This window comes from Heloderma suspectum, chromosome 8, assembly GCF_057233095.1.
Source record: "Heloderma suspectum isolate Gila_16-S chromosome 8, 16-S_ref, whole genome shotgun sequence".
Lineage (NCBI taxonomy): Eukaryota > Metazoa > Chordata > Lepidosauria > Squamata > Helodermatidae > Heloderma > Heloderma suspectum.
Window position 1 is genome coordinate 15,814,726 of NC_139465.1, and position 11,974 is coordinate 15,826,699.

General features: G+C 41.8%; 1 protein-coding gene across 3 annotated transcripts; it reads right to left on the reverse strand.

Moving 5' to 3' along the window:
• On the reverse strand, positions 1–11,581 carry CNEP1R1 (CTD nuclear envelope phosphatase 1 regulatory subunit 1). Of its 3 annotated transcripts, XM_084813005.1 has the most exons (6): positions 11,423–11,581; positions 9,680–9,751; positions 8,589–8,662; positions 6,797–6,906; positions 6,079–6,133; positions 1–5,440 (listed from the first exon to the last, which is right to left on the reverse strand). In XM_084813005.1, the coding sequence occupies exons 1-6, from the start codon at positions 11,445–11,447 to the stop codon at positions 5,399–5,401; spliced, it is 378 nt and encodes a 125-aa protein (XP_084669131.1). In that variant the 5' UTR covers positions 11,448–11,581; the 3' UTR covers positions 1–5,398. The 3 variants fall into 3 exon arrangements, 2 of the variants coding, with proteins under 2 accessions (XP_084669131.1, XP_084669130.1); XR_014784727.1 differs by lacking the exons at positions 1–5,440; positions 6,079–6,133 and adding an exon at positions 6,140–6,323 and having other exon boundaries at positions 6,414–6,906; XM_084813004.1 differs by lacking the exons at positions 1–5,440; positions 6,079–6,133 and having other exon boundaries at positions 6,140–6,906.
• Between the last annotated feature and the right edge of the window lie 393 nt (positions 11,582–11,974).

Sequence of the window (11,974 nt, forward strand, 5' to 3'; positions counted from 1 at the left end):
GCAGCAATCCATGCGGGGCTCTCCTCCGCCCCTGTCTCTTTGCTGACCCCCCTTTTCCTTTCTTCTTTGTTTGACAAGCAGGGTAATGATTGCAATGTTCATTAAGTTTGGCAAAATCGCAGTCTGCTGCTTTTGTTTATAATTGATGACTTTTAGCCTAATCAGTTTTCTGCAAACAAATTTCAAGGATTGTTCCTAGGAGTCTGATGCGCAGTTGATATCAAGATCAGCCGGTTCTTGATTTGGCCAGTTCACATGTTCATATAATCTAGTGCACACTTCTTGGGGCAAAATAGCTCACACGCGTTAGTTCATTTCAGCCAATTATAACAAGTGATCACTGTTTGCAGTTCTCTGAATTTCTGTGGCTTTTCAAAATTTGACCTGGTCTCTCAGTTTTTCTTGGGAGTCCTCAAGACTCCACTCCCAGGGACTTAGGTGACCTTTTTGACGTCTCAACATACCAAATAATGCATTCACATATTGTAAGCATCCCAGTTACCCTTGGACTGTAGAAGTGAGGTGTGCTTGTCCCTAAGGGATCAGACAGTACCACCAAGACAATGTAACTTCAAAAACTGATGCCTGAATTTGCTTGCTCTCCTCTTCCTTTTTTTTTTTTTTTCCTTTTGTCTCGTGTTGATTAGATTGTATAGGCAGGGGCTGCTTTGTCTTTTAATCTCTGTGCAATGCTAAGGAAGTTTTAGGCACTTTTTAAATGCGTAAGAAGAAGAATCAGTGATAAGGGGAAAGCACTCTGCAAATGCTCAGTGTGCTATACTTATATTTCCCATGTATCAGAAATGAATTCCAGTCATTCAAACCAGAATTAAGTCCTCTTTTCTATTTCCCAGGTAGATATTTTAACAGGGATGCCTGTTACTTTACTTGTTTTGGAAAGTGGTAGAGTCCAGGATGCACCATGTGCTAGTTCTGTCTGCTCAGGATTTCAGACCTAAGGCTACACCCCCCCTAACTTAGATTCCTAAACTAAGTGCATTAAGACTTGCTTCCTCGTAAGTTTGTTTAGGACTGCTAGGCAGATGTAGGAAGTACATTTTTAAGTGCAGTGCACCATTTTTAAATACACTGTTCTGTAGCTTCCATTCATTTCAATGGGATTGAAAAATGTAAGTTGCCCTTAACTATAATTGTAATGAATTGAGCTCTTTCTAACCGTATGAATGATCAAGTTACTATTTAGGTCAACTGTAAACTTAGTTTTATCCTCATAATTCAGTCTTAACCATGCTAAGACCTGTCCGGTTATAACTATTAACCAAGCCAAAATTTTGAAACACTTGAAGTATATTTTGTAGTAATATTTTTAAGTCTTAGATCAATTGTATAAGTTATTTTCCTGAAATACTGGAGTTGGGTATGAATATTGTTATTACTTCAAAATGTGTTAATTTTTCTTATGCTAGAATCTTCTGAGGAACCACATAACAGGAGCACCATATTGTCAACTTCCTAAGCATTATCCTGAAATTTCTACATTGTAGTTATAGCTTATTACTTTTCAAGCCATGAAATGTTAAAAACCCATGCAACCACATGCCCTCCTCAACTGTATCTTTCAGTGCGGTCCTGTGCATAGTTACTCAAAGTCCCACTGGGTTCAATGGATGTTCTGGAAAAGGGTATCTAGGATCAAAGCCTCACTACTATTTCTGTGATACGTTGAACACTTTAATATTAAAAACAAGCTATCCCCCACCATACAGAATTACAGAACAAAAAGTCTTTTATACCAGATTGTCTAGGTGAGCATCCACAGTCTGCCTTGATGGAATAGTCAGGAAATTTCCCCATTATGCAGAAGGGCTGAAAACTATCTCCACATCATCCAGTGCCTTGTCCTGATCGAGTATTTTCCCCACATGCTTTTCCATTATGATCTGAACTTTCCTACTCCGTTAGTCATCGCAATTCAAAATGTAAGACTGCACTGAAGGCTATGGAAGAACGTGGTTGACCAAATTACTAGAAGGAGATGCTTTCTCTTACAGACTGTGTAGAGCTAGGCATGCCCCGACCAGCCCCTGGGTACTTGTGGGCCCAATTCTGCTGTTACCAATTATCTGAAAAGGTACTAAGTTCAGCAAAAAGAATAAACACTGCATAAAGCCATAATTTAGTACTAATGCATTTTCCCCCACCAAGCTTTCAAGAGTTGCTGAGTAAATAAGGATCCTTTACATTCCTACTGACACTCCCAACTGATGAAAAGCAAATAAGAGGTTTTTTGAGGACAACTGTGGTTCAGATTTCCATGTTTGAAAGTTTTTACAACTCAGGAAAGCAAAGAGCTTCAGAATCAAGATTATGGCAACATGGACCAAAAATGTAAAACACTGCCATTTACAGTTAAAACCAAGTAGAAACAGAGCATATCTTAATTTGGAAAAATAATGTGTGCATTTACACAGTGTACACAGACCTCAACTGCATCCTCATATGGACTGCAAGCTTGATTTTTAAAACATTTTCAGAATATATGGAGCATCAAATCCTGCAAGCCACTTCATTATTAAAGCATCCAAGAAGATTTAGGTCATTTACCTATACTCAATGAGAAAATCTATAGGCTTTTATCTTTGATTAAAATTCTATCCAGTTAAGTGTGTGGTCTCTTAAGGTGCCCCAGAACTCTGGTTATTTGCTGCTACAGACTCGTGGCTATTCTAGAACTTGTTTGAATTTTTACAGAAGTCTAAATGCTGCAAAAGACTTAATGCATTCATACATGTGCTAAATTGCAGAAGCTGACCAGCCTTATATATTGTAATTGGACTTTTTTTAATTGAACTTTTTAAAGTTGATAGTTTGAGACTGCTCAGGTTCAATAATTTTACATCCAACATTTCTGTACTTGCAATTTTAATACAATGTGAAACATACCATTATAAATAAAGTATTTATTTAATACATATTTTCTACAAAATATACAGCAGCTTAAGAACAGAGGTGGAGCAAGAGACGCGTAGAAGATTTGAAGAGCACGGGATTGTATTGCTTCCATCAAATGTTGCAAGTGTAGTTTTGATTTCCAGTATATTCAAGAGGCAATCTTCTTCTCAGTTCTTGCCTGTAGTACAATGCTTCCTGCACTGTCAATCGCTTCGTGCTCTTAAAGTGTTGTACTCTTTAAAATAGCTTCAAACAGGTTTTATTAAAAGGCACAAAAAGTATTTAAAATTAAATAGCTGTCAATTCAAAACCATACTGTGTGCAACAGCCACTATTTTTTGTTTAACACTTTTACGTAACAAGGGTGTTTACATAAAAACAACAAGATTGTCGTTTTTGCCTCTGCACAAAGTGATTTCTTTCAGACACCCCACATATTGTATAATCCCATCCATGTGGAGCTCAGCCATTAACAATCTAGAACATGACCCAATGGCCACCATGCACTTGGCAAGCCTGCTTTTTTACGCTTGTGAAAAATGTAGTCAAATGATCAGGTTCAGAGTGGGGGGGAGGGTCATAGGCCTGGTGCAAACATAATACTGCCAGATCACTTGAAGCTGGGTGGGCAGAAAGCAGATCTCCAGGTGTTCTGGACTTCAAGCATTCCTGATCATGCTGGCAGGGGCTTATGGGAGTTGAAGTCCAGAACTTCTGGAGATCTATCTTCCGCACACCTCTAACCTAAAGAATAGTCTGCAGTTGGAAGCGTGCTGCAGCCTTACTTTTCCTCAGGGTATCATCCCTCCTGTGCAGTTTTGGTAATACAGAAAATATTATGGCTGTTGTGGCATTTTTGCCTACCATAGTGTGCAACTTTAGGTAGTTGAGGGTTTGCAAACTGGTTTGGCATTAAGCATGGCTAGCAAAAATGATGGTGCAAATGAAACAGTAGCCATAACTGGCTCTGAAACAGGCCTGCAGGATACTACCAGTTCCCAAAACATAGTTGGGAAGCAGTCCTATGTCCCCTAGACACCGTTTGGGGATGTAGAATTTTTCAGACTCCTGGCTCTGTGCTCGAAGACAGGGCTCCAAGCTCGGAGCCAGGAAACCGCGCTCCCCTCCCCCTCAGAGCCAGTGCAGAGAGAACTGTGCTGGCTGCCCCTCCCCACTCAGTAAACTGAATGCGGAGATGGGGGAAAGGAGGTGTCCCTGGGAGGACAGGAGGGGAAGAGGCCAGGGCGCCTGGCTTGCGCCTTTTCCTATTTCCGCCCCAGCCTCCTTCCCTCCCTCTCCCCGAAGCCTCTGCTAGACAGGCGAAATCACCCATTTAGTTAAAATGCAGCGCCTCCCTCTCTGCATAGGGTACTCATAAGCCTCCGAGTTTGGGGGCTTATGAGTACCCAGGGCGCAACCCATAGGATTGCGCCCTTAGATAATCAGGCAGCAATATGTCTGCAACAGGCGAAATTGGGACCCAAAGGAGAGTCTGAATCCATCTTTTGTTACATTTGTGGCACTTTCTTTTATCAAGTAATTTGAAGTTAAGCAATACTATTTTCATGGCAAAACTATCACAGTGTAAATTTCAGATACAATACATGTTCTTATATATACCAAAGAGCAAAACCTAACAAAGAACTAGCTAAAAATTATCAAGCTCCTGATAATGCAGGGAGCTCAAGTGCTGGCTAATTTCACACAAAATGAGAAGTCAGAATTTTGGAGAATCCTGACTTATCATTCATGACCAAGCAGGCTGGTGTATTCTACTCAGCAAGAAAAAAGGAGCATTACACTGTTGCTCCAAAAGAAGCCAGGTATCATAAGCCAACTTCAAATCCTGGCTTTAGACTCTGTCTTGTTAAAGGAGTGACAAAGCAGAAGAACGTAACACTAAGCGTTTTCCCCCCTGGTGAGTTCCCAGTTACCCAAGTCATTCCCGTTGGCAGGAGGTACCAAGCAGGAGTGATCAGGCAGCGTGCACCAGCATGCTCGCTCATGATTGATTCTGCAAGTGTGTCCACTGTATCTTATGTGAAAAAAATTAAATTACCATGCCCAAAGAAGAAAAGTCTACTGTGAGCCATGACTAATGAATAAATGTGGGAAAAAGCAGTGTGAATGGCAAATTTAAATGCCTCTTCAAATACTGGTTCCATTTTCTGTTTACAATGATTTCTACATTATAAAAACAAGCAAATCTCATTTTCTGCATAGGGGGACCACCTTGCCAATGGTGCAGAAGGAATATTAATACTGTAAGGGAAGAAAGTGAAAGCACAGAACTCACAAGAAAAGGCAAGGGGATTCCAAATAAATACACCAGATGTTTCATGTTTCTGCCATCAACTGTTAAGACATCTTCATACACAACTGAACATACCACACAATCCTATTTGGCCTCACTGTATTGAAGAAAAGTCTTTTTTTCTTTCTCATGTGTCCATGATAGTGGATAATGCTGAAGGAAGGTAGCTGGTTACTGGACATGAAGCCGGGGTTTCAATATTAGCTTTCCAGTCTGCAGAGGAGAAAAATCAGTTTTTACTTCACAGCAACTACTGTTGTGTCTTTACTGGAATTACTTCCCAATTATTTGGTCAATAATTAGTAGGATTATATTGTCTCTCTCTACATAGAGTTAATAGAAGAGCTTTGCCAAAATTGTGGCCAGCTGTTCACACTTGGCTTGCAGACCTCAGCTGGCATGATATCCATTCCAGCTGCTCTTCCATTCCTTAATAACTTTATAAGATCCATAAATTTCATGTCAGGTAATGGAGCCACTCAGGGGCACCTGCTAATATTATAGGTACTGAGGCCACTTCCTACAGAGGGTTCATTATACAGGGCACAATATCCTTTTTGCCTTATTCGGTGGGCACTCTCAAAGCTTTCCCCATGCATAATGAATCATCCCACATCCTACTCCCACTGATGGAGGAGGAAGAAACCCGGAGCAGGTAACACAGAATTGCAGGGAAACGCCTTTAGGTAATGGAGACCGTAAGACACCATGTATTGGGAGGATGCTAGAAAGGAGAGATATCAGAGTGATCTGCTAAACCTGTGAAACAAAAGGACTGTCCTGTTCCACAATGTAGTTCTACTCCCAACTCCAAAACTCAACCTATTCAGCCAGAGAAAACAACCACTTACATCATCGCAAGACATGTTGTATTCTGCCAAGACAGTTCGACATCGAGCTGCTATGCTGCACAGAATATGTCAAAGAAATATAACCACACTCTACAGTTAGACTAACCAAAATTAAGACTTACATGTACATGTGCCTGTTTATATCAGCAAAGCAAACAGATCAAGGCACTTTTGTAAGGGCTGTTGAGGTGTAAGAACGTTCGCCCCATCTGCCAGGATCCTCCAAGCCCATGGCCAGTAACCAGCTTTCAAAGGAGAGACACTCTTGAGGAGGGGTTGGAAGCAGTGGGCCCCACCTTCCCTAAAGTAGACTGGAAAGGCCTGTTTCCATGTACCTCTCTTGCCTCTGGGTTGACAACTGGAGGGTTGGCAGCTCATACTTCCCAGGGGTATCCAATTGCTGATCCCTATTCTAGGCAGTATTAGTATAATTATATAAGAAAACAGGATAAGAATCAATAAAACCAAATGCAGACTGTGTTGCTCACAAGATGTGGTTAGACTACAACTCCCATAATCCCTCACCATTGGCTCTGCTGACTAGAGCTGATGGGAAGTACAGTCCAATATCTGGAGGGCCACAAATTCCCTACCACTGCTCTAGTTGAAGACTTATTTTGCTAAAATTACTGCCTCTGTGAACATGGTTAAATAATTAACAGTTACTGTATAATGTGCACATAGTTTTTTGCACATGAAAAAACAGTGAAAAGGATACATTGAGGGCGCCACCACTCTTTTATGTATTCCAGCAAAGAATAAGCCTATCAGAGTAATACAGCTAATTGTGAAGAATGGATGGTTCCACAGAGATGTGAAAAAAGATACCTAGGCAAGAACCAAACAATTTTTTAAAATACATTGTTGTTTTAAAGACATAACTTAAAATTAAAATATTTCATTTTTTTAATACCACATTGCTCAGTTGCAGTGGACAATTTAAAAAAAAAAATCACTGCTACTATGCTTCTAGTCATAAATCCACTTCACCCTACAGAGGTTATTCAGATAAGAATTGTCATTATGTACAGCAGAGAAAGACAGAGGAGGGAGATAAAAATCTACACATTTGTATGCCTGCTATTGTGAAACTCTCCTTTCCCAATCTATGAAAAATTGAAAGCAATCCAAATTCTGTTCTACTTCTTCTCTTAAGTACTGAACTTGCAGGCAGAATAATATCACCAAATTAGTTCTCAATCCTTGTGATTATGCCGTCAAACTCAGGGGCTTCCATAATTCCTACACCCTGCTGGGCTGGAGCCAACAAGATGGGAGGAACGGCAGATGCGAACTTCACCTCCCCGTCCTCCAGTCTCCTGTATTTTCACTAGATGGGCTTCTCAGCCTGTCTAGCGAGGGTGTTTTTAAGGAGGCTGGAAGAGTTTCAGATAAATCACATTCTGGCCTCTATGGCCCCCTCCCCACCCAGTGGAACACGCCTTTCTCCCCCTCTCCAAGGTTGAGTTTTTGACCTCAGAAAGGCAGCCGATGCAGTTCTCTCTGCACCAGCTGCGATGGGGAGGGATCTGGGGCCGGATCTTTGACTCCCCCTTCTGAGGTCGGAGCACTGTCTCCAATCTCAGAGGGGGAAATCTGAACTTTCCTATGGTCCCTGGGACACTTGCCTGGGAACCATATGATTGCTCTGTCCCTTTATATAAATACTAAAAAAAAACCTTGAATTCTGCATGATTTACAGTGTTTTTATGTTTGATTTTGTTAACATTTAGTCTCTGCACATAAAAGAAAAGGCACTGGAGGGACTTCAGGGAAGCTGTTAGAGCAGGGATCAGGAAACCTTTTTCTGTTGTGGGTTGCATTCCCTTAGGGATAATCTGTGAGGGGCTGCATGTTGGTAGTGGGTGAGGCCAAAGCCATTTCTCTCTCTTTATGCCACTCCTTCTTTTCCTCCCTGCCCAACAGGCAGTTTTGGGAGGAACAGATCACTCTGAACTCAACACTTGAAATTACGCTGAGCCAGATGAAATTAAGACAAGAACCTCAGGTTGTCCAACCCTGCATTTCAGAGACTGGAAAGCAACAGAGAAGGTATAAGCTGCAGTGCGGTAAAGGTCCCTGCCTTTCTACTATTTTATAAGTTCTTAGCAAAAAAATATTCCATCCGATGTGAAATTTTTCTACGCAGTCATGAGGGCTTGCAATGTGCTCATTTAAAAAAGCACAAAAAAACAGGTAGGCAGACATGAGCTACAGAATTTGAATTACAATCTAATGCCAAAAATCATGCTGCAGTCACATATTGCTAGATCCCTGGTCATGATCTATACATTATTCTAGCCCTCATTGAGGCTCTATTTCCAGGACTGAAATAATACATTGAAACTAATTGAAATATCTAGATTCAGTTAGAGGGGAACCATAGCCATTTTCTAGAAGTCTACGATACCTGATAACATACATTGAACATTCTGCACAAATCTATTCCGCAAATTCAAATAAGTAAGAATGTAACATCGCATCAGACATTTGGGAAAGGTATTGCCTACCTTCTGTGTTTCGGGATCTATTAGCCAGTTCCAAGCACCAGTTGCTGTACAGACTGATACCACTATAAGAATTACTGACAGAAAATGAAAGTGTTAAAAACAACGTATTTACATAATATACAGTGAATACTTTGTATATTGTAGAAGAGATAAGGAAATTCAAGTTACTCACTGAGGACATATTAACAAACCTAACTTTGGTTAAGTCCTAATAAAATGAGTAGGAATCCATCCAACAGGGCTTTATGCACCTCTCTCATTAATAGCACTTACACAGGAAAAGCCCTCAATAGGTTGTTCTATTTCCAGTAGACACAGAATAGATGAAGATCTATCCTTTTTTCTTTTTTTTTGGACTAACTAGTGATTTAAAGGTGTCACAAATTTCTGAGCCCAAGAGATGCTTCTCCAACACATGGGTATTCAGAGGAGAAGTAACCTCCCTTTCATATCCAAGCATAACTATGTTTCTCTAGAATCAACACAGCTGTATAGAGATAGATAAACACAGTTATTCTATATATCTAGCTGAGAGCCAGTGCGATGTAGCATCTACTGGATAGGAGAAATCCAGCATCAAAACCCTGCTTAGCTTTAAAGCAGTCAAGATGGCCTTGGTTAAATCACTATCTCTAAGCTTTCAGTTTCAAGTTTAGTTAACCACAGCTTCTGTTTCAGCCAAAGCAGGGATCATGGTTTAACACTAAATATTGTCAATTTCAAAATAAGTCAATTTCAAACCATGGGTAATAAAGCTGGTATGTTTAAACTAAATGTATCCCGGTGTAGACAAAACAGGAAGCTGCAGTTAACAGAAAGTGGAAGCAAAAGCTTTTGAAGTCCTGCTCCAGGCTCCATAGGAAAAGGAGAGGGGAAGGGGAGCGCATGAACACAAGACTCACTGCAGCTCATGCACACCACAATGAACCATGATTTATCATGATATGCAAACATGGTCATTATTGTATACCATACAGTAAATATACAGTGTACTTTTTTCAAAAAATTGGTCCTTAAGAAGTATATAGGTACAATTTGATCCAAGCATTTATAGACAAATTACTATTGCTGTTAGAGAGCCTCCGACTTACTTCTCCAGCGTCCTGTTGCTGGTTGTAAACAAGCTATATATTCAGTAAGCCGCCTTTCAAAAGCCTTGAGATCTAAAAAAGAAACGGACAGTCCACAATCTAATTAGACTTAGGGCACCTCCGCTCCTCCATTTAAAATACTAAATGCAACTAGACGGGAGGGAAGATCCATGATCAGTTCTCTGCATCCATGCTCATAGTTCTGTCTATGGGTGCAGAGGAGCAGATCCATAGCATCCTATGGCGCTCCAGACACTGTCTAGGGGCCATAAGATTGTTATCTAAGGGCACAACCTTATGCATGTTTAGCAGGGCCGGCCCTACCATTAGTCAAAGTGAGGTGCTTGCATCAGGTGGCAAATGTTGAGAGGTGGCAGCAAGGTGTTGGAGGAGAGAAGCGTGTGCCATGTGGACTTCCCTATGCTAGTTTGTTGCTGTCAGGTGTGGTGTCCCATCACCGGTGTTGAAGAAAGATGTTTAGTCTTGAAGAAAGGCTACATGGAACGGGAAGGGCACCATCTTGTTCTTTGCCTCAGGCAGCAAAATGGTTTGGGCCAGCCCTAAAGTTTAGACAGAAAAAAAGTCCTACAACTCCCAGAATTCCCCAGCAAGCTTGGCTTGTGACATATCTCCTAGGGTGGCTTTTGGACACAGGTGTAGGCTTACTAACTAAATCCTTATCTCCTCTTGCCTCTTTAACAGCCCCCTGGTTTGCAGAAATCAGCAAAGTAAGGTTTTGAAGATGAGGAGATAAAACACTGCCACACCTTAAAAAAAAAAGATAAAGCTGGAAGAAGTGCAGACAAGGGCAACTAAAATGATCAGGGCTGGAGCAACTCCCCTATGAGGGAAGGTTACAGCAGCTGGGATTGTTTAGCTTGGAAAAAAGGCGAGTAATGGGAGCCATGATGGAGGTGTACAAAATCATGTGGAGAATGTGGATAGGGAGACTTCTCTGTATCTCATAATACTAGAACCCAGGATCATCCCATGAAGCTGATTGGTGGGAGATTCAGGACAGATAAAAGGAAGGACTTCTTCACACAGTGTATAGTTAAACTATGGAATTTGCTACCACAAGATGTAGTGATGGCCACCAATTTGGATGGCTTCAAAAGGGGGTTAAACAAATTCCTGGAGGAGAAGGCTATCAATGGCTACTAGTCCTGATGGCTATGTGTTACTTCCAGTATCAGAGGCAGTATGCCTATGTGCACCAGTTGCTGGAGAACATGAGAGGGAGGGTGCTGATGCACTCCTGTCCTGCTTGTGGGTTTCTAGTCAACAGCTGGTTGGCCACTGTGTAAACAGAATGCTGGACTAGATAGAGCCTTGGTCTGATCCAGCATGGCTCTTCTTATTGCCACCTACTGATGTCCACGGACCACGCTGCTGTTAAAAGGCACAGGGGCCAGCTGGGAAGCTGCCGACCATACAGGGAAGGGGGGAAATAAAGTACTATTTATGCAGCCTGAATATATTAATTAAGGGCACATGTTTAAACAGAAAAAAGCCGTACAACTCCCAGCATTCCCATAAATAAGAAAGACCCCATTTGGCAGATCCAGATTCTTGCTGCCTCGTCCTCCCTCCTTTTCTCCCCCGAGGCTGACTTGTAAGCTCAGAAACTCGTATGGGGACTTTTGAGAGTGAAGAAAAGGAGGAAGCAAACGGTGCTTTCCTTGGAGAACAACTGGTACTTTCATAGCCCCCCATCCTCGTAGAGGATGGACCCCAAATTACCTTCCGCCTGCTCCAGAGAGTTCATCGCGAAGGGGAGGGAGTAAGGAGAACTTGTAGCCAGCCACTGTTCAGAGCCGCGGCCCCAAATATACAGCAAAGCCTCTGCTTTTCCTCCTTTTCATGCATCGACGTTAGCTCCCGAGCTCCCTTCACATCAATGAAACCATCGCCTCTTTCCATTGGACAGATTTCCCCCCCGGACCGCCCGCTATTCAGCAAGCCTCGTCTTCATTGGGCTGGCTATCTTGAAGGCAAGAAGCCGAGGAAGACAGGTTAAGGGAAAGGGCAAAGTAGGGAAGCGCATGCGTCATTTGAAGATGCGTTGCGGCCACGGTCATCCATCATCAGTGCCCCTTAGGAGGGTCGCAGGAATTTGGAAAGTTAACTGCTGCAAAGAAACTCAGGCGGTTTTGCTCTTGGCTACCTCTTTGCAGAAACCGGGGTGCCATTAGTTAATGAAATGATCAGCGTTTAACTGAAGATTGCTATTCAGTGTAAATATTTCCAGTGCAGTTGACAAAGTAATGGAAATAAATAATAAAAGCTGACATA